The sequence below is a fragment of the Anopheles funestus genome, chromosome X (assembly GCF_943734845.2).
Source record: "Anopheles funestus chromosome X, idAnoFuneDA-416_04, whole genome shotgun sequence".
Classification (NCBI taxonomy): domain Eukaryota; kingdom Metazoa; phylum Arthropoda; class Insecta; order Diptera; family Culicidae; genus Anopheles; species Anopheles funestus.
In genome coordinates this window covers 12,177,641-12,200,308 of record NC_064597.1, presented here as the reverse complement: position 1 = coordinate 12,200,308, position 22,668 = coordinate 12,177,641, and the positions used below count along the sequence as shown (strand labels likewise).

Genomic DNA, 22,668 nt, shown 5'->3' with positions numbered 1-22,668 from the left:
TGAGGCCATTTCTCGAAAAACCTTTCAGCTAGTTGAAAAGACCGCTCCGAGGACACCATTTTAAGACGATAGAGCAGATTCATGCCGTTAAGAAGAAGAGGCTAAATCATCTCTAAACATCCTCAGAACACGTCCTATCAATATTACCAGGTCATTGGAGATTCTTAAATTTTCGAGGTATTAATACAAAGTTTTATACAAACCATTTGCCGTATGATCAAGATCTCTTAGTAATGCTTGTTCGGATACTTGTTTCTTTCATGCTTAAGTTTCTAACACCGCTGCAGATATCTATCCAATGGTAGATACATCGAAATAGAAAAGGACTTATTTAATGAAGAATTACATTTTCAAACTTGTTGAAACTATTTAGTGACATATAGTTAAAAAGAGGAATTTAATACTTTACTAAAGATGGCACACCTATAAAGTACATCAGCGTAAAACCCCGGTCCCATCCATCATCTGTTTATGAAAGGCGAAAGAACACACCGTATTCCAGGCCAAAATATGGTTGAAAGCTCTCTCCCACATCAACCGGAAGGGCTTGTGATTTACGATGCTTTCGCCCGAACGGTACCGGAAACAGTGCCACACGTGTGCGGTTGAGAATTAGGTGGCATAGAAATCAGTATTCTCCTAGCCAAGAATAACCCGGCACCGATACGACAGGTTACCTGCGACAATGGACGACGTATCGTATCGTGACGTTGTAGTATTTTCTTTGCCAATCAACTCCGTCTTCGTTCTGGGTAGACCTTCAAAGTTTGACCTATTCCTCATTATGCTACATAGACGCAAAATGTTTGCTTGGCACGAGATGTCAAGGTGAAATTGGTGGTGATGTTTCTTTCTCTGAACTGAGCACTTTGTATCCTGGGCGGGAAAACAAACAAAAAATCGGTGATGATCGATTCGTTCCGTAAGTCGTGACAGTTTCGCTGCAGCTTCCAAAAATACTTCCGCAACATTGAAGCGTCTGAACGAAGATTGCCGACTGTTTCATTTCGGAACTATTTAACAACCCATTAGCCAAAAAACTCACAAATCCCATTATCGACTTATCGGCTTGATGTTGGTGTGGTACGTTTTTTAAGTACATTTCTCTCTTTCTTGGGCTACTTTTACTACGCCATTTCGTCGATTGTCGGCGGTGTTAAGGTCTTTCGCGTGTGTTCATTAGCATACATACCCAATCAACAACACTTGTGTTACTGGTAGTGTGTGACACCCGTCAGGTCGTCCGTTTTGACCCAAAAGACTAGCTGACCCTAGCCTATTTTCGTATGCCCACCTCGCCCCTATCTCCGGCACATTAGCCGGTTTGCGTGCCTGAAAACATACGCCTTCCACGTGGTGTGGGTTCCTTGTTTTTCGTCCTCTTCCTGACCTACTAAGACAAACCGGTGGCTTGTGTCTTGAGCTGGAGCAAGTCTTGCCTGGACGGTTCGTGTGTGGCACATAATCGATGCTAACGATACCACGGTGTGTGTGTGTGTGTAGGGTGAAGGAACCCTACTACCCCAGGCTCAGAGGTCCAAGCGTCAAGGTTACAAAGTCCGCGTAGCATATTCGCGCTTCCATCACCACCTACACCTACAGGACAGGATTACAAACTCCACATACTTTACGACCACGAGCTTTTGCCGCTGGTCACTCGCTATCGACGGGCATAATAAAATCAAACACAAAAAAGTACCCACACACACACACTCACACACAAACTGACCTCCATTAGCAGTGCGGACCGTCACTCACAATTACGATCGGGGGCCGACCGGACCGGTCGGAAAGACTGACGGGACACCCGAGCGCTGGTTCGGATTCGATAAGTAGTTGAGTTTCGCACGCAGTCCGAGTACAAACGCGCGGACCACCGTTGGTGGGTTTTTGCTGCATTCGGGGCACAGTGTTTTGTGGAAGTGAAAGTGAACACACACGGCGTGTACGTGACCATTGTGCGTAAAAAATATTGGTTTAACAACCAGAATCCGGTCTCAAAATAGCGGACAACGGTGAAACATCTTCAACCCGTACGATCAACCGGCAGGAGCAAAGGTGGCGCACCATGAAGCATACGAAACGCTACCTGGTCGGTATATCGGCCCTGCTCGTACTGGTCGTTGGCGGTGGTGTAGCACTCGGCAGGTGAGCAGTTTGTTTGTGATGTTCCGAATTTTTGGAGACATCAGTAAGATTTTTGCTGTTTTTTTTGTTGGGGGGAGGAACATTAGAGCATTCGTTAGTGCTAGAATTTATCTCCCAGCATTGTTGGTTTGTTTGCTTTCAATGCCCATCGATCGAGCATTTTTCGAAGAGGCTGCTTCATTGCAGTGAGATAAGAAAACGGTACGAACCGTGATACCGTGACTATCGGCAGATTAGCAACAGTATTCAAAAACGTTACACGCCCAGGAAGCCAATCTTTCGCTCCCTACACATATCTCACGGTGTATGACGTTAGATTGGTATTGTTTTCAGCGTACTTATCTGCTTAAATTGCTGTCACTTTATTGCCCTCACTTAGGGCCCGTCCCATCGCACAACTTGGAGCGGGGGTTGTGGGGGAGTTGTCGGGGAGAAGGGCTTCCCGGACTAGGCAAGAAGAATGCCACTCGGGGCAAGATTAAGCCCTTGAGGATGGCATAGTACACTCATGGTGGGGATTGATTATCTGTGATTGATGCTAATTCTTCACCCATCCCGTAACGGGTACCCATTAGGGCACTGAACAAAGATGACGACCTGATGGAGGATACGACACCGAAGTCGATGGATGTGATACTGACCGAGATACGGAGTCTGATGCAGGACTACTCGATCGAGGCATATATCATACCATCGGTCGATGCACACAATGTACGTACGCGATGCTGGTAAACGCTATTCCAAACACACTCACGGTTTTTGTTTCGCAATGGTGGTGTCCGTTTTAGAGTGAGTACATCTCGCTGCATGACCGCCGGTATCAGTACGTGACCAACTTTACCGGCTCGGCCGGTACCGCTATTATAACGCTTAGCAAGGCCGCCTTCTGGACCGATTCACGCTACCATCTTCAGGCGGAGAACGAAATCGACCCGACGTACTGGACGCTGATGAAGGAAGGCCTAACCGGTGTACCGACACGTGACGAGTGGCTGCTGAGCAATCTGTCGCCCGGTGCCCAGGTTGGGACCGATCCGTTCCTGATCGCATCGACCGAATACGAACGGTTGGGTGCGGTACTTGCCCAGCACGGCTATCGGTTGATCACGCTCGAGCGCAATCTGGTCGATATTGTGTGGAACAACCGACCACCACAAACGTCAGAAGATTTGCGCCCGCTTGCCCTCACCTACACCGGACAGCGTGCATCCGAGAAGGTGCAGGCACTGCGCGTCATCCTGCAGGAGAACAGTGCGAACGCGATCGTTGTCAGTGCGCTGGATGAGATCGCATGTAAGTATTCGTCCTAAGCATGAGAATAACAACTCTTTTTGAGTGAATCAACTCAATGCGAATGAGTCGTTATACGGAGCCAACTCGTTGAACGACTCATTTCGGAGTCATATACAACGTGCACAAATGTACAAGTAATGGTTTCGTTATTTCACTCACTCATGAGTGACTCACATATTGCCATGGTGAGTCGAGTAGCATAAAGAGTGAGTGAGTGAGTTGAAATGAAATGTTAGATACACTTCTTCTTCTTCTTCTTCTTCTTGGTGTAACGACCTTTGAGGTCATGCCGGCCATTTCTGGCTCACTAGACTTATTTTACCACGTAGCCAGATAGTTAGTCCTTGCTACGGGGGGACGGTCCGGATGGGATTTGAACCCGGTCCTGTCGTGTAGACCGGCGCCGTTTATCACATACACCACCGGGCCACCCCTAGATTAGATACACATGAGTAGAAATGAAATATTTGAGGAATATCCCAACCAGCTACATTAATATGCTTATCACTTCACCTAACTAACTATCTATCCTGCCTAAATGGAAAATATATCCCAATATAACATTTCGTTTCAACTCACTCATTTACTCTTTTTGCTACTCGACTCTCCACGGTGACATATAAATATTTACAACTTCTATCTGTCTCATCTCCAATCCTCCTTTTCTCTGGCAGGGTTGTTAAATCTGCGTGGATCGGACATACGTTACAATCCCGTATTTTTTGCGTACGCGATCGTATCTCACGGCAATCTGCATCTGTTCACCAATCCGGATCGCATAAATGACACGATACGGGCCCACTTTCAGGCGGAAGGCATCGTGGTGGATGTGCGAGATTATCGTGACATTTTGGCAGGGATCGAAGAGTATGTGCGGGGCGGTAACAGGCTGATAGTGTCCACTGCCTGCAGCCAGGCACTGTATGCGGCCATCCCGAGCGATCAGCGCATACAGCTGTACAGTGTGCTGGCGAAGCTGAAGGCGGTAAAGAATGAAGTTGAAGCGATCGGTATGCGGCGGGCACACGTACGGGATGGTGCGGCGGTAGTACGCTATCTCAATTGGCTGGAACAAACGGTGGACGGTGGTAACGTGACGGAGCTTTCCGGTGCGGCGAAACTGCGCGAGTTTCGCAGCGAGCAGGACATGTTTGTCGATCTTAGCTTTACCGCGATCAGTGCGTTCGGACCGAACGGTGCAATAGTGCATTACAGCCCGAACGAGGAGACGGATCTGCCGATCACGCGGGACGGTATCTATCTGATCGATTCCGGCGGTCAGTATCTTGACGGCACGACGGACGTAACGCGTTCGGTACATCTTGGCGAACCGAGCGACTTCCAGCGCGAATGTTTCACCCGCGTGCTGAAGGGTTTCCTCAGCCTCGGGTCGGCCGTCTTCCCGGTGCGTGCATCCGGTACCGTGTTCGATGTGCTCGCCCGCAAAGCACTGTGGGATGTCGGGCTTGACTATGGTCACGGTACCGGCCACGGTATTGGTTCGTTTCTTGGCGTGCACGAGTATCCACCGTCGTTCGTCTCGAACAGTGCGTCACCGAGCAATCAGGGCGTGGTGGAAAACATGTTCTCGTCCAACGAGCCTGGGTACTACCAGCCCGGCCAGTTCGGTGTACGCATCGAGGACATTGTGCAGGTGGTGAAAGCAACCGTACCGTACGATTTTAACGGTCGCGGTGCGCTTACCTTCTACACGAACACGCTCGTACCGATCCAACAGCGGCTGATCGATCTGACGCTACTGTCTGCGACCGAAATCGCACAGCTCAATGCGTATCATCAGCGGGTAATGGACGAGGTCGGACCGCTGCTGTTACAGCAGGACGACCCAGATGCCTTCCAGTGGCTTACCGAAGCCACCAAAGAAATAGTCGCCAGCTAAGGGCGAATTCCTTTTAGCAACCGTGCTGGGACGCCTTGTGTTCGTATCTAACAGTTTCGTGCGTCAATAATAGAGATGGATAATTTGAGTAAAGCTCAGTTAACTCTGAGTGAGTGACTCACATAAATGAATCTATGACTGACTCTTTGAATACTTATTCTTAAGTACGAAATTGTTGACCGGGCGCGGGTGGGGAGACCATCCTATCTAAATTCGTCATCACCATAATAAGATTGCACATCACCTGAAAGAAACGTTGGATATAAATATTGAATAATGAATTAAATTACTCTTTCAAGAGTGATATGAATCGTTTATGAGTGAGTCAAAGGTTGCAGCAAAGAGTCATTTTGAGAATCAAATAACACTTTTGAGATTCAAATGACTGTATCATAAGTGAAATTTCGCATTTTTTAAATAATATTCATTATTGAAATTTCTTTGAGTGAGTTATATTGCAAAGAAATTATAAAAACTCTTTGTAGAAATTTGAATTAACTCACTCATAAGAAAGATTTACTTCACCCATTCATTCACACATCACTAGTCAATATGAATAAAAAAAACAACATCCTCTTACTACTTCTTGTATAAGACTGCGTTTGTTTCAAGTCTCGGCCAATTGGACTTAAGTTGTATTCTTGCCTCCAAGTGGCATATAAGTAGTATTGTACGACTCCCGTGTTAAACTGTATGTCCTCCCAAAAATAGTTTTACCTTTTTTCAAAGTTATTATCCTCTATCGGTCCTTCGGCTACAGGTCTAAGCAAAGAAAAGTCAGCATCGAAAATACGTTCGAAAAACTTCCGCCATTGTACAGCGGTACAAACAAACTCGTTTATATTCTCAGGAAATAATCATCGAACTGTTCAAAAAGGAACTTGCAGGTGGAAATGGGACGGGAAATGGAACAAAAAAAAAATAATAAAACAAATCATATCCCACAAAATGCACCATTTCCAAACACCGCTTGCAACAAATACGAATTCCCACTTCGTACGGACAACCGCTGTTCATTTCTTCTTCGGCTCCCGGCTACGCTCCTTGCAGTACACGTGCGCTATCCCGATCGGTTTGCGGTCGCCCGGTGGGTACATGATGACGAGCCGGATCTTTTCATGATAGGTGCGCGGTTCGCGCAGCAACACCTGCTTGCACGGTGGCGACATGTTGATGGAGATGCGATAGTTTTTGCGCGGCACCATGACGACCTCCTCGAAGAACAGATCGGCCACGTGTACCGTGCTGATGCAGGGGTTCGGACACTCGAACACATCCGAGCTGATTTCCGTGTCCTCTTCGTAGATTTTCAGCTCGACCGATATGACGTTCGCCTTGGAGAGTAGATACACGCCCAGCCCGTACAGTGACAGTGGCATATCGGACATGACGCCCAGATTGAGATCGTCGGCCGGTTCCACGAACACATCGTTCATGTTCTGCCCAAACACGATCAGCTTCAGACAGTTGTGGTACCGCTTGTTCAGCTTCACGATCATGCGCAACTCCTGTGTGTCTTCCTCCCGGTTGGCCTCTTCCCATATGTCGAGCGCACTGCTCAGCTGATCGTCCGTGCAATTAATCGCCCACGAGGAGAATATCTTAAACAGCGACTCCCGGTGGATAGTGGCGAAATCGACGTGATTGAAATAGTACAACGGATTATTACGTATCAGCTCCAGACAAGATTCGTCCACCATCGGGTAGGCGTAGTAGCGATTGATATTAAAGATGGATAGTGCTGTCGTCTCCTCGACCTGATCCCGCAGAAAGCATCCGAGTTGGTGATGCAAATCGGTCAGCATGTACTTTTGCGAACAGTCGAATATGTCACGCAGATTATCGAACGTGATGTCCACCTTCAGGCAGTAGATGTAGCGCAGTATCACAAGAAACACGTCCGGATCGACATCTTCGAGTGTAACCTCGTTTCGGTTCGCCTCCACAAAGTTGCCGAAGAACATTACGTAGAAGTATTCGGACGCCATCACCAGGAGTAGTTTGTGTGCGTAGATACGCTTCTTGCTAGCGCCGACGATGAACGTTACGTCCGAGCAAAACTCATTGTTAACCATGCTTTCTAACCGCGAGGACATTGTGTCGTCCGAACCGTAGCTAAGATTTCGCCCTAGCATAGCAGCGATTGTTCCTTCGGTTTTTGTAGTTGCCATGGTGAGCTCCTAAAAAGACGAGGCAGCTTTAATTAGCTTAACCACAGCATTGTTTTCATTCATGTATCTTTTGGGAAATGCGCTTAACGTAATTGTGAAAAGTTGAAGTTCGAATTGACAAGATTGGAAGTACTTTGGTTAGAACTAATTTTTATAGAAACCAACAGAACAAGGAACAGCTTGAAGCGTGTTTAACGGGCTTTATTTTCATTCATACTAAACTATGATTACAAGCCGTTTGCAAAAAACTGTTGCACTTTCGTTTAATTAATACATTCCGATGTTATGTTACGAGCAACAACGTGAATATTCTGACTCATTGTCAAAACACTTACCTTTAATCGTCGTTTGCCGCTTTTACACTAAATTATTTCCGTCACACAACGCCTTTCTCGAAGCAGATGAATGGTAAAGACTAGTTTGGAAAACTAAAACAAAACCACACGAAAACAAATGTTATGCTTGAGCGCTTGTTTCGGAATGGCCTGTTGCCTTAAAACGGATCATTTAGAAACTTACCTATAGACGTAGAAGCGTTTCAATCGCTTCTCTTTTAGAGGAAGAAAACATTTTCATTGGCTTCAGCTAAAATCCTAAAAATTGTAACAAATTTTGTTATTGTTCGTTCTTACGCACTTCGTGTGCCGATACGGTTACATACCTTTTCGATAAACAGGGTGCTAAATTGTTGTTTTAGGGTGTTAAAGTATCGACTGCACTGTAACAAACGTTTCTAGACGGATTTTCACTACAAACCATATAATTTACACTCGAAATGCATTAGAATTAACTGCTAATGTTCAATGTTGATACTTTTTTCCCGTTCGGTATGCTGTTTTTCGATTTTAACATACTGCTGGAGCACAGATGCGACGTTCCGATGCATGAGAAAACGAGATAGCGACAACAATGTATTGACAGCGCTCTCTTTTCGTCTACTGCGTTGGTCAGCTGCGGAAACAAAAAGGCTTTTGACAAGCATAATCGAATGCTGTCAAGCGTATAAACGCCTTGGTTGATTTCTCCATTTAGCTGTCAAGTTACTGGGTGGATTATGCTACATGCTCATTGCACAGTCGTATGTGCACAAATAATTTTAATTTTTGAAAATCAATGAATAAAATACGTTGTGTTGAAACAAAAATACGCATTTAGAAATACGTTTCAAATAGCAATACAACAACAAGCTGTTCTGTCGTAAGTTTATTATCATCATGTAAATGCCACTAAAAACCATTAAAACATACAACACGATCAGCACACCGTTGTAGTTTGTTGCGAATCATTAATGTAAATATTCAAATATTTTATTTATTCTTTACTCATACCCTCATTGCACCTGCACCAGCGATAATATTTCTTTCTCTCACCCTAATTCTTTGCCCTCGATTTTCGAACTGATCCGGAAAATATAGGTAAAATACATTTGCTAGCAGTAATGCGTCTGTTTACCGTGCCTTTAATTGTGTATTGATTTTCTGTCGCTAAGTGTTGTTCTCTTTGCCTTTGCTTAAACCATTTCAATGTGTAGTTTTGTTTTTATGTGAAGTAATTGGGATGTTGTAAATGTTCCTTGATTGTTCACAAACGCAACTCGCAAGCGAACACATACGAATGGGATGTGTTGTAAAAGTTAAAAAAAAATGACATTTTTTATAAAATAGTGCATAGACTTTGTTGCGATCATGTGTCAGGGAAAATGGTTATACTAGCGATGTTTGTACTTTTAAACAAACATTTGTTCGTTTATTGATGGCGTTGGTGCGAAATAACCAGCATTGAAGTTACTGTAGGGTTTTGATTTTATACGACAAAGAGAGAGAGAGAGCTATACACAGAGCGTGAGAGAGATAAGGAGTGATAATTGAGAAAGCAATTATTTTAAGAGTAAATCATTTTTTAAAGAAATAATATATATAAGCTATACGACATAAATTATTAGAAATATATTAAAGAAATTTGATCAACATAAAAATATTATTATTTATATTACATGAAAATCAAAGGCTCTTAAAATCATTAAAATCAAGTAAAATTGTCTAAACAATCGTTAAATAAAAAAGTAAAAAGAAATTAAGCTCAATTTTATATTTTCTAAAAAAATCTATTTTCTTGTTGACTTGATGAGTGATATAAACAGTTCTTGTGTGGAGTAGAGGTGCATTATGTGACGCTAGTTACTGAAGTGCATTTTGAATACACGTTCTTTGAAGTATGCACTTTTTACACTGTTAAAAGACTGTGGATGATTAAGAAATACTTCAAATTTTTAAGCCAAGTTGTCAAAAGGTGTTAACTAGTACAGATGTACCTACAAAAGGATGAATGCATTCTTCAAGGCGCTTAAAACTCATTCAAAATGCAATCAAGCAGACGACCCAATGAAGTAACACACTTAATATCGGATCTTTTTTTAATACAGCTACTAAATTCCTTTTTTTGTTTTCTTTACTTTTACTCTTTGTGTTCCCATCGAAAAAGAAAGAAAGATATGATATCGATCTGAGTGCTGTCTTTTCCTTTATCACACACCCATTCGGACCCTTTAGGAACGTTTCGGCGGTTTTTGTGTAAAACTTTACGCGTTAAGTATTTTCGCTAATGGCGGCTCGTTACAGCAAATTACCTAGCGCTTGCTAAAGGGTCGCGCGGCCATCTTACCGTGTCATCCAATGATCCGACCATTGATTGTGCTCCGTCGCTTGGCATGCTCTACCCCGTTCCCCGAGTTTGTAAACGCGTTTGTTAATATTCATCACTTTATTGCTTTCTCCATTGTTTGTTGTGTCGCTGCGCTGTACTAGGTTTCAGTTGAAGTAGAATTGCACCCGGCTAATCACTAATGTTCGGCGTTACGTTTTATTTTCCATACGTGTATATGTAAAGCTTTCAGGAATCGGCATCCGTTTTTTGTTTTTTTTTAGAATAAGTTCAAAGTTAATAGTGAATGAGAGTAGAGGTTTGAAAATGGGTGCGCAACCGTTCGTTTGCCTTAGTTGGGCGCACTAGCAAATATATGGTACTAATCGATCGAAATATTGTGTAGTAAAACTTTGTTCGCAAAGGCGAAAAGGTGTTGGATTAGTTAGTCAACCGTCTGTCAAGCATGACGATTGGTGTATAATGTGTCACTCCAGCAATTGGCTTCAGTTTTTTCTTGTTTTTTTTTCTTTTGTTTGTTTTGATTTTTTTTTTTCGTTTTGCATTTAAATTTCAATATACTTGGGCCCACAGTGCTCCGATTGTGTCGGGTGGAAGGGTTGCTCGCGCTACCGTCACGTTTATCAAGTCCCGTGACATTAAGGTGACAGTGGCCACTTGCTAGCAAGGGAATAGATTAGAAAATTTCGCTTGTCTCGGACAAACCTGTGTAGATCGTGAAAAGTGAGACAGGAGAATACACCGGAACGGAACGGGCACCAGCCGCAGGGTTTTTGTTTTTGGTTTTCGATCCAGGCAGTATCGAGCGAAAAAGAGAACACAGTTAGTAGAACGGTATTGCAAGTTTGAAAGGGTATAAAACGGGGTGGAATTGGGGAAATGAGCGGTAACAGGTTTGGTAACCGAAAGGCAATAAGAAAAACGGAAAGAAAGAGTTATTAAAAGTAAACAGGTAGAAGCAAAACGGTAACATGACCATTGCGGTAGAAAATACGGAGAATATTGAAGAAAACAGTGCCAAAAACAAACGGACAAGTATTAGTAGAATTAGTATTAGTAGTAGTAGTAGAAGAAGAAAAATGGTTACTTGAATAAACGGAGCCAAGAAATTGAGCAGAAGAGCAAAGAGGCAAGAAACAAGAGATAAATGGTAATCGATAAAAGAAACGGTGAGCTATAATCAAGAAACATGACCAGTTTTTTGTTTGCTGATGATTGCTTGTAATTGTAACAGAAAAAAACGCATGAGTAGTGGTGGTAGTAGTGTGAGCATGAGTAGATTTTATAGCACTCAAACTGTCATTACGGTACAGCCGAATAAAAGTAAAAACAAAAAGGTGTCAGGTGTAAGCTAAGGGTAACTGAGTTAAAAGCAAACGAAAAAAAAAGACAAACTTGATTTAGTTTTGGATTCGTTCGTACGCGGCCCCTATTCAGTCATTCAGGGTAGTGGGTGCGTTTGTGGTTGCTTTATGGTAAAAATGTGGTTAAAAGTCATGCTATAACTGTGAGGTGAATACGAGCACTGGGAGAAACGCTGTTGGCCGTTGCACGCTCGGACGAGGCTTATCTCCACCTGTTTGAGAAGTAGAAGAAGCAAAACATAAAAACCCGCCCCAAAAAGGACGTACGTGTTCCTTTCCCGGGGGATGCAGCTATAGTTGAATGTAGATCTTCAACCGATTCCCGATAGATGGCGGTACTACGAACGGCAACTCTCTCCACATGCACACACAGACACCCACGCATTCGCACACTCCCGAAACCAATCACTCAATCTGGAAGCTTGTGTTGTGAATGTGAGAGTTCGTTTGAATGTTTCTAAGTATACCGTAGTAAGTACATGTGGATGTGATAAAACGTAGCAAAAACTAAAGTTGTGAATTAACAGATAAAAACGAATGAAGAAACGTACCGCGTTCGTACTGAACCGTTCAGCAGAGCGAATAGTTGTGGAAAGATAGGCGTAGTAAGCTACAACTTGTAGTTGCGATGCATATAAGTATATTTTTTGTTTTAGTTTTGCGCTAGTTTCTATCAGTAGTCATGCATTTGCTCTCTCAGTCTCGTCCCTTTGTTCTTTTTTTTTGTTGTTGATTTTTTTTTACAGATAGTTTAATTCTCGCTCCCTTATATCTCTCCTTTTCTCTCTCTTTCTGTGTGCATATCTCGTTTAAGATCACTTGTCGCCCGGATGGGATTTTTTGGGGTATAGCGTTTTGCTTGAAGTTGCTATTGCCGAGATTGATGTAGCGTTTCGAAATGATACCGTCCCAAGCATTACTCATATTAATGAGCAATGTTTAAATACTTTGCAAAAAAACCGCTACTAAGAATCGGTGTGATGACACTGTAACGTAACACGATAATCTGTGTATGAGTGTGTGTATTTGTGTAAATGTGTGCTCAGGCATTCCGAATCTAGACATTGAGGCGCTTCCTATCTATCTCTCGCATACAAAATCCAGATTACGGTCTATTACATTAGTAGCGACTTTACAAGAGCAAAAGTTGCGAACGGTTTCGTTGACCGTCTGGGCTAAGTTGATAGTACCTGATATGGCTGGTATATACTGGTGCTAGGGTGACAGTATATCTTTGGTTCCTGCTTTGGTTTACTTACTAGAAGTACCACACGACTACATCTAATCCTCTGTTTGATCAACTCTCTCTCTCTCCCTCTCGCGCTCTTCCTCTCTCAATTTATCTGCTTCCCTTTCATTTCACTCTGTCACCGTGTTTTTGTTCGACTATTTGTGTGCTGAAGGTTTCTTTTGATGATGCTACTCCAATCCACCACTGTTCGGCATCGGATAAACGTCGGATAAACCTCACACAGGGACAGTAGGAGTAACAGTATTCTGATAGTAGCAGTAGTTGTAGCGCAGTATTACTAACAATAGTAGTAGCGGTTGTTTGACAGCTGGCGCCTCCGAACATGGCTCCAATAAATGGTATTAACTTGTAACTGCATATGGTAGGCGCGTGTTTTTTTCTGCTTTCTTCTCCTTCTTTTCGGTTTTGTGTGTGTGTGTGTGTGTTATTGAAAACATGTTTTGCAAAACCTCGGACCTTTGGCGCGGGAAGCGTTACAAGTCTTCCAGGTCGCTCACAGCTAGACCGGTATGGGATGATGGGTATCACTTTACAATCTAACAAATGGCTCAAAACCAACCGCAGGAGCAGAAGCCAAACTACAACGATGGCAAACACTAACCAGCAATCAGGACAAAAACGGCAAAAACACAGTGTAACCGTTGACGCGTGTCCATTTATAAGGTTTTGCACAGGCAACCGATACTTCCGGCTATAGTCTACGTGAAAGTTAGCTCTTCGTCGATTTATAAATGTTTTCGTGTGTCTGTGTATGTGTGTGTTCTCTCCCGGAAGCGCCCAATAAGTTGCTGCTAGTATGCTTGGTTTGGTTTGCTTTATACAACTAGTGTTTCAATCTGCTACAGTCTTACCTATACACGCGCACCTGTTGTTACTGTCCATCACACTGTCGCAACCGAACTGTCTAAAGTAAGATTTGATATTAACATTAACAACAACCTTCGTGCCACCGTACGGGCAAGCTACGGTTCGCATACGCTTTTTAATATAAAAAGCGTGCGACTCTAAGTGTACAACAGCGTTGTGTTTTGTGTCTGTCGGTGTGTGTGTGTGTGATTTTTTTCTTCTCTCTTTCGAGACTCTCGCGAGTTTTTTTTTGTCACCATTTGTAACTTTTTATACAACAGAATCGTATCGACATTATCGTTCGAACCGACATTACTATATCGTTCACTACCTGTTTCCGAGTACGGTTTCATTTTTACACACAGACACACGTATACACAAACATCCCCTACGTATGCGTTTTCGCTTTCCGCAATTTGATATTTGCCGGCACTTTTTTCCCTTTTTTTTGTTTTGTTCGTTAAATTTTCTTTTAGCAGTGTGTCTCTTCCGTCAAAATGGATTACTTATTGTTTTGTCTACACTTTTTTTTACACTAAAGTATTGTTTCCTTTTTTTCCATTTATAAAAAAGGCTCCTTTTTATGTATATAAATACTGCAGCCGCGGAACATATGCACACACACACACACGCGCGCGCGCATGTGATCAAATTTATTTTTGTCCGTTTGCTGCTAACACTCTGCTGACGCTTTGACGCATTCTTTTTTACGCCCTCCGAAATTCGTTACACACGCACGCCTGTTCGAGTGTTTCGTTATGTATGTATGTGTGTGTGTGTACAGTTAAGTTACAAAGAGTGCGCTGGTGTTTAGCAGTTACCGTACCATGCACAAAAGCTTGCAAAAGCAAATGGTGACTTCGGTGAGTCTGCTTCACTTACGATTATAAAGGCGGTTAAGGATGTTATGTAGGTGTGGTTTTGATGTTTGTGTTTTTGACTTGTTCTTCTTTTTATTTTATTTACTACCAGCTGCCATTTTTACACCACCACTTTCTGTGGGAGCACTCCGTGGAATGGCATAGCGCATCCGGCTGTGTTTAATATAAATAAGTCTAGAATGCCAATAGGCGGCCCTCTAGCGGGAACGGACGTTAAGCCATTTAAGAAGACGAAAAGAGAAACTTTTATTCCGGTAGGCGGCGCTGTCAAAATGACAGCGGTAGCGTGTGAGTGGTGCCCCACCGCCGGTGAATGCTAAAGCCGTTTACAGACCGTACACAACCGTCAAAAGAGATTAATGATAGTAGCAAATAGACGATAAGCAGCTTAGTATACGCAAAAGCAGAGGATTCTTGCACACGATAATACGCTTCGTACTGATTTGTTTAATGGTCCAGTGAATGCAAGTCAGACCATACAAGCCCGACAGGGTACGCATATAATGTAGTGTCGAAGCTTTCACGGTCTTCCGGACGGATGTTAAGTAGTGTAACATACATATACGTATATCGAAACGATTAAAAAACAAACACAATATTTGACATTTATGTGTAAAACATGGCTAGGATTGATAAACTTTCCAGAGGATTTTGCTCATCGAGTTCTTGCGAGCTTTCAAAAACATTTTAAACCTTGTAAAATATCATGTGTCACAATAGCTCTCAGCAGGAAACGAAGATTAGACATTAGATTACAAAAAAAAAAAAATACATTCCAAAAAGGTCAGGCAGTGTCGATCCAACAAACAATCAGCACGAAGCAAATGGGGATAAACATTGTGGTTATGTATAAACTGTCTACTAAGACGAAACGTCAAACAAGTACAAGTGTGGAACATTTTCGAATAGCTTATCGCCTCGGAAGCGGGCGTCACCATCTCACTCATATTACATAGTAGGATTGGGCGTTTGCGTTTTTTTTGCGTAAAGTATTCAACCGTTTTGCGCTTAAACGAAACGGTGCCTGATTTTGCTGTCAAAAATGTCACCATCTTATTTTCAATTGATTTTTTTGCTGTGTTTTTGCTATGGTGAGAAGCTAACATGTGCCAGTTGTTTTTTTTGTAACCTTCTTTTTTGTTTTTTTTCCGCGCACTCGTCTTTTATGTCAATATTGCATCTCCACATTATACCCTAGTTGCCAATGTGTGGTACTATAGCTCATGTAGCTATCGTCCATTCCAAACTCCACTAGCCTACTAGCATGTGCGCGACGAACATCTACCCTTGTGTGCGGGATACAGGGTGGTGGTTTACATTGGGGTGGGAGATTAGGAAGGGTTTTACTTATGAATTAGTATCATTATCATAAATTTTCACTCATAGTTTGCATGCGTGCTAAGCGTACCGAGGAAAAGAGCAAAAACCCTCCTATTACTGTACGCCGGAAGATCTTTCACCATGCGATATTCTTTACAAAGTGTGGGATCACCGTGTGGGTTTTACGTAAAAAGGTGCATCCCGCCTCTTTTATTATTGTATTTAGCGATCACTTACAATCCCCGGGTATTGTATTGCTGCTTGCTGTTCCAAATGAGGGCGCTTAGGGTTAGGGCTACTATGTATAGCAACACCTCTCTACCCAAACCCTCGTGGTGCGCGGCAAAGTGCGAGGACTTGTGCTTATCGAGAGTTTACTCCCGTTTAATCTTACACACTATCAGATTAGTCAGTCGATTTTGTCCGGAAACAAGCGAACGGGATGACTTGTTTCAAAATGGCCGCCTCCAAAGAGTTGATAGCGTTGTAGAAATAAGGAAAGCATGTATCGCAACCTACCCATAGAGTAGGCTTTTGTTTTCGGGAGTGATATTGGTTGATAAGAATATTAAAATCCTAAGCCGTGTGTAATCTGTGATGTCAGTTGATTCCGATAAGTGAAGGCCATGAAGATTTGGGAATAATGGGATGATGCTTGTGACAGGAACGGGGTGTTTGTATTCTGCAGAGCGCACCCAAAACAAAACACAATCAAAACATAACTCGCAGACGAAAGCAAAGGCACATCGAAAAAACAACTGAACTGACCTGGCGTTGCTTACTGAGACACACAGTGTCTACTGCCAGCGCCATCTATAGGGAAAGCCGTCCCATCACATCATGATCGTGGATCATATCATGTAGAGGGCATGGTTGTTACACACCGAAGGCATGCATGGTTGTGGCGCAACGATACTCTTGACTCGTGCACACACGCTGCTACCCTGCTCTGCGTGTGTTTGTGTGTGTGAGTGTGCGAGGCACTACATTCCTCTCACTTAGTTGCTCAGCTGCTCCTCTTAGTAGCTGACAGCGCGCAAATCTGTCAGTGTCATTGATCCGATCCCCAACAGATCCGTGTGCACCGTTGTTTTATATTTTACCCTAGATTACAATTCGGTTGGTTGGTGTGGTTGTTTTTTTTTTGTTTTGGTTTCTTCGTGAGTATGTGTGCGCGCTCGCTTAAGTACATGGGCTGAAGCACTCCAGATCAACGGCGGTTCCATAGTGCATCGGACAGCTGCTCAGTAGTACACGGAGTCCTCCGGGAATACTTTCACTCAAATCCGCTTGATCGTGTTGCCGGTGAAGAAGATTGACATCCGCCGGCTGAACGTCATCGGTTCCTCCTCCTCGTCGTCATCATCGTCGTCGTCGTCGTCACCCGCACCGGTACCGTCGTGGCCATTGCTGCGGTAGCGATTGTACGGCAGGGTGCGCGGTATCGGCGGTGACAGCGGGTTCTGACCTTGGTCGTCCGAATCGCAAAAGCCCGGATTCAGGATGATGTTCGGTACCAGCTCGAGACTGTCCAGCTCCTCGTCTTTATCGTTAGCTGTGTGTGTGTATGTTTATATTTGCATGAATGTGTCAGTGTTGTTGACACGTGACACGTTGCCCGTTGACAGTTGGTTTGTTTGTTTTTTTTGTTGGTGCCATAAAAAGGCATACCGGGTTTGTTTTGTTTGACAATTTGGTTAGCAGTAGCAGCGTAGTATTTCAGGATACGGATTTGTGCAAAAACCGAGCGCCGTTTGCACAGTACGGGTTTTGTTGCGAGTGAAGTAAATGTGAGAGTACGGGAGGGGGGAAAAAAACCATGTTAGAGAAAGAGAGAGAGAGAGACATAGAGTGTGAGAAGGGCGAGGTGAGTGTTCGCTGCCGCTATCGATACATCTAATGGCATGGGATACGTTTATTATTATCATGTTTTGTTTTGTATTAGTATGTGTATGGAGGCATGTGTTGGGTGTGCTATAGGTGATGGCTAAAACGGTTACAAGGTACGCAAAATGTATATAACACTCTCTAGCACACAACAAAACGCTAGACACTATAGAAAACAGGGGGGAAAATAAACAAAACCTAAAAACAGAAGAATAACTGGGTAGCTGGGTAACTATGTCGAACGAACGGCAGACACAAATAACGCACTTCAATAACAACAGAACAACAACATCAACAAGGCACACGGAATTGCAACGCGTACGTGTATGCGTGTGCAGCGCGTGTACACGCATCGTTCGAGCCCCGATTGGTGAAGCTTGCGGGCGAATTTATGCAAGCGCCTGCAAAATAGGCTTAAACGCTTTGGACAACCGATTTGCTAAAGCCACAGCGGATAGCACGACTCGATCCTTTTATCGCTCGCAATCCACCTTTTACACTGCCACAGGGTCGCTTTCTTGTGTGTTTTTTTTCGGATCTTCAGAAGTTGAGTGACGTAGGCGTTCGGTGCATCGCAAACAAACTACAGCGTAAAACAACGGCAACAAAAAGGAAATAGTGATAACAAAAAAAATAAAACAAACATGAACTTCTTGGTACAAAAATGAAAAACTGAAATTGAAACGGTTTCTTGTTTGGTTCGTGTAAATTGTTGATTTTCTTTTCTTCGTTTTGTTTGTTGCATGATGGTGGAGTATCGAGAGACCGGGCCATGTAACAATAGTGTAGTAAAAACTAAATAATAATGTGCCACTACTAGGCTACACCTGCTGGTGAGAACGCTACTAACGCTAAACAAACACATTCTACTTGCGCAACGCCAGCTAAAGTAACGAATCAGGAAGTATACACGAGCTACCGTACAGATTGGTAGACGCTGGAACCGCGCTGTCAGATGGATTACTTAGCTGTACTGAAGACGACAGTTTAATGTCTTTGTGCTAGATACCCTGTGCTTCTGTTTGGCTTTTAGTGCACCACACAGTTGCACTACGAACGAAACTCAAGCCGGATGCTACGGTGTGTTTATTTGGGTGTATATGCATGTGTGTATGTGTGTGGACGAACAAGTAACGAATTCAAACAACAAACAAATGAAAAAAAAAATCCATGCCATTCACTACCGTACGGGAAGCCATGTAGGCGTAACGAATACAAAGGAAACAAAACTAAACTCGGTTAACGCTACTAACTACTGCAGCTACTGCTACTGAGCAGGCACTTGCCACATAGGCGTGGTGAATTTTTTTTTCTACGCTTAACTTCTACGGCATAGAGAGTGGTACGGCATAGGAAATGGGAAATCAACAAACAAAAAAAAAACGCCAGTAAAACAAAACATATCGCTACAATCCCGGGGTTAGATAAAGCCCCGGCTAAGGGCGAAGTGTTTAAGAACAGGGAATGATGGGTGGGAAAAATGGAGTGTTGACAGCTACGGGAACGTGACGGCGAAAGGGTAAGGTGAGGGAAGGGGCTTTGGTTAGCAGCGGTGAGGAAAATCGTTTGTACTACCGGCTGGTTCGCGGCACTCCTTGTACAGCACGATGCAGGTACCGAGCGATAGGATGACCAGCGTACCCATCACGATGCCGACGGCCGCTATCCAGACGCGGGTGTCAAAATTCTTCGCATCGATCATGATGCGCCGGACGAGATCTGTGTGTGTATATGTTTTTTTTTTTTTGGGGGGAAAAAATATAAGTTCGATGAGATGCGTGGCAGGGCGGTCCAGGAACAAAATGATTAAAAAAAAAACAAAAACAAAAACACAATGTCAAATTTGACAGGTAGTGTGACATTGGTGACAACAGCTGTCACACAGCTGTCAGATGAATTGCCTTGACGTACCTTTCTCCTCCATGCGTGGTTGTGTGGTCGCAAGAATGGTGACGATCTCACCGGCACCGAGCTGATTGTTGCCCCAGATCCGGAACTCATAAGTCGTGTTCGGGATGAGATGATAGATTTCAAGCTGGCGCTGTAAAGTTGAAGATGGAGACACCCGGTTGAGCATAAATCGCACGAACATGGTCACCCTCAAGCACCGACTTACCGCGTTCGGGCTGATGTGGCGCGGATCGATCGTCTCCCAAGGCAGCTCCGGTTTGTCGTTGCTTTCGCGCATCTTGCGCATCTCGGCGGTGAAGTCACGTATCGCGTACCCACCAGTCCGGTTTGGCATCACCTCCCATACCAGCACCGCAATGATGGTAGATGCACGTACGTAAAAGTTAGACACCGCCAACGGTGGTGTCCGTACCTTTACGTTCACCTTTAGCAGCTCGACAAAGTGTTCCTCCGCTGCGGACGATGACGTCCCGTCACCATCGCCGTCCTCACCGTCGTACGGTTCGGCGGTGGCATTCTCGTACCCGGCACTCGTATCACCTGGATCGTACGCTGCCCCAGGGGTAGTGTCGTTGGTGGAGGTGGAAGAAGAGAAGGAGGAGGAGGAGGAGGAGGATGTATCTGCTTCCGGTTCCTCCAGTACGGCAACGGTCGTTAGTGTTGGTATTGCTGCGGAACACGTGTACCGGCCACCGTCCTTAGCGGTTAGGTTTGTCAACACGAGCGAACCGTCGAGCTGCAAAGAGAAACACATCAAAGCACAGCAATCATTAAATCGCAGCAACCACACTATTGACCGAGGACAACCCCCAAACCGTTCGGAAACCTCGGTAAATGTGTGTGTTTTTTACTGCTTTTATTCAGTCAACCATACCAACAGGAATGGAATCGAGCTTGAAATGTTTTCCAAGCAGAATAAAGCAAATAGCATGTGAAATGCTATTTTCACTCTCCCTTTCTCTCTCTCTCTCTTTCTTTCTTTGGCCCGTTCCTCCATCGGCTTTATTGCTCTCACATTTTTCACAAGTTAAACGGGTACCTAGCATGCGAACCTACAAAGGTTCGTATGCTTTCACGCTATATTTGTTTGACCCTCACACCTTACCTCGCACGTTTGAAGCTCTTGTGCACTTGACCGTACACTCGACAGCGGAAGAAAATCAATCGTACGAATCATGCACGAGATTTGTTTCTTTTATTTTGTGGAGCGTTTTGTGAAGGATATTCATACGTTTATGCAAACGTGCAAATGCCCGGGGAACCCTCCTTACAAATCGGGTAAATTATGACCGGATCGAGGGTGAGTGAGATTTTGGTAAAGCAACTGTCGCTTGAAGGAAAGTGATTGATATGCTGGAGAGTGGTTGTAATAATGTTTTTGGTACGTACGCTTTTTTTTCATCAGCGAATGGTTGTTTGTGGTAAGGATGTAAGCAAAAATATGAAAAAAAATGTTTATGATTGTATTTTGCTTATGGAGGCGCCTGGTGGTTTTCAATCGATGGAGACGCCTGGTGATTTTCAATCAATGGAGGCGCCCAGTAGCTTTCAAAGCAAGATGTACATTTATCAAGTTCGGAGAAATTGAAACACACTATATTATCTAGGTTTGAGTATTATCGCGCGTCCAAAAATGTGATAAAAACGCGGTCGGGTGGTGTATGTGGTGAACGGCGCCGGATGCAAACGGCAGGACCGCGTATCAAATCCCATCCGGAACGTCTTTCCGTAGCAAGGACTGACTATTCAACTACGAGATAAAAATAACTCTAGTAAGCCGGAAATGGTCGGAATGACCTTAAAGGTTATAGAGCCAAGAAAAGAGAGAGAAAGACTAGGGAATGAAAAGAGATCATTTTTTTGCTATACATAACTTTATTTGGTTTTATTACCATAGTACTCAAATATTCATTAGCGAGATTTTAAAACACAATTCTAAAATCTTTTTTTTTCAGCAACTGAATGAAAATCGAACTTCCGAACAAATTTCCTTAAGCGATGGAGACGCCTGGTAGTTTACACCAAAATTATAAAAAAATGATATTAATTCATAAAATGATAATCTTTTCATAATGAAATATGCGATTAAATACTTCATATCTTAATCACGATATAACAATCTTCGAGCACGATCTCTCGCATTCAATAATATTTCAGCTGTACGCTTCCGTTACATTTTCCAGATGCATACATCCAGTCGACGATGAGTGATGAGAAATGATTTTGATTTGCAGCACGCTGGGATAGAACGAAAGTGCTATAAAAAAGATGCAATAACCTTAAAGGTTAATGGTATAACCTATAAGCAACCTCGAACATGGCTTACATCTGCTAAGGGTCGGATCAATCGTTCCGGAAAGGATGTTTTACACCCTTCTTCAGATGTCAATGCTTCCATCTGTAAGGTGTTCACACGAAGCATTCAACCACAACTAATGCGATCAGACAGTGCTGGTTCTGCCAGTCCTCCCCACACCTTAAGCTGGTTTAAAAATATGTTTCCAACCTAAGTACGAGCAAAAATGGAACTTTCTTTTTTTAGCTTTACATCTTCGGTTCGTTAATTGGATGAATAACTCCAATTATAGAATGCACAAAATGGAAAGTGAATGGAAAAATGAAATTTCCAAAAACGCTATTTATGGCACAGCGTAAAATAAAGCACCGGACAGATAATAAATCGAATGTCGTTCACCGAGCAGCGTTTGATCGCAATCGGAAACGAAGGAAAACGCAATAATTTACGCGCGAAGATATAGAAAAACGAAATCAAACGCTTTCTTTGGCACAATTCGTTTAAATATGGTGCCACGACCAGGATGCATCTGTTTTGGTTCGACACCAAATACCTCCCGGGGACTTCAACAACAAGAAGACAACAATTGAAGAAAAAAACACCCAAAAATATTTCTTTACGGTGGCCACACATAACAGCAACAGCCAGGAGGAAAAATGTAGAAATCAATCAATCGCCAACTTTGCAAGCACCATCACGGTGAGCGCAATTGGTGCCGAACCGTGGGAATTGAAAGGC

The 22,668-nt window shown here is 43.5% G+C and overlaps 3 protein-coding genes across 4 annotated transcripts in view; 1 reads left to right on the top strand and 2 right to left on the bottom strand.

Moving 5' to 3' along the window:
• Positions 1-1,181: 1,181 nt before the first annotated feature.
• Positions 1,182-5,982, top strand: LOC125769204 (xaa-Pro aminopeptidase ApepP-like). Its single transcript, XM_049437810.1, has 4 exons — positions 1,182-2,148; positions 2,724-2,859; positions 2,937-3,441; positions 4,116-5,982. The coding sequence occupies exons 1-4, from the start codon at positions 2,069-2,071 to the stop codon at positions 5,339-5,341; spliced, it is 1,947 nt and encodes a 648-aa protein (XP_049293767.1). The 5' UTR covers positions 1,182-2,068; the 3' UTR covers positions 5,342-5,982.
• A 153-nt stretch (positions 5,983-6,135) lies between these two features.
• LOC125772117 (kelch-like protein 7) lies at positions 6,136-8,480 on the bottom strand. The gene is made up of 4 exons (XM_049443542.1): positions 8,174-8,480; positions 8,032-8,105; positions 7,848-7,940; positions 6,136-7,521 (listed from the first exon to the last, which is right to left on the bottom strand). The coding sequence occupies exon 4, from the start codon at positions 7,510-7,512 to the stop codon at positions 6,355-6,357; it is 1,158 nt and encodes a 385-aa protein (XP_049299499.1). The 5' UTR covers positions 7,513-7,521; positions 7,848-7,940; positions 8,032-8,105; positions 8,174-8,480; the 3' UTR covers positions 6,136-6,354.
• Positions 8,481-8,783: 303 nt separating this feature from the next.
• Positions 8,784-22,668, bottom strand: part of LOC125771868 (contactin-1a) — a 29,383-nt gene continuing 15,498 nt past the window's right edge. Inside the window, exons 3-6 of one of the 2 annotated variants that reach the window (XM_049443028.1) lie at positions 19,840-20,370; positions 19,635-19,764; positions 19,299-19,442; positions 8,784-17,391 (exon numbers count right to left, since the gene is read on the bottom strand). In XM_049443028.1, the coding sequence (XP_049298985.1) occupies positions 17,117-17,391; positions 19,299-19,442; positions 19,635-19,764; positions 19,840-20,370 (1,080 nt within the window). In that variant the 3' untranslated portion in view covers positions 8,784-17,116. The remainder of the gene's footprint in view (positions 17,392-19,298; positions 19,443-19,634; positions 19,765-19,839; positions 20,371-22,668) is intronic. The other variant, XM_049443107.1, reaches the window with a different exon arrangement.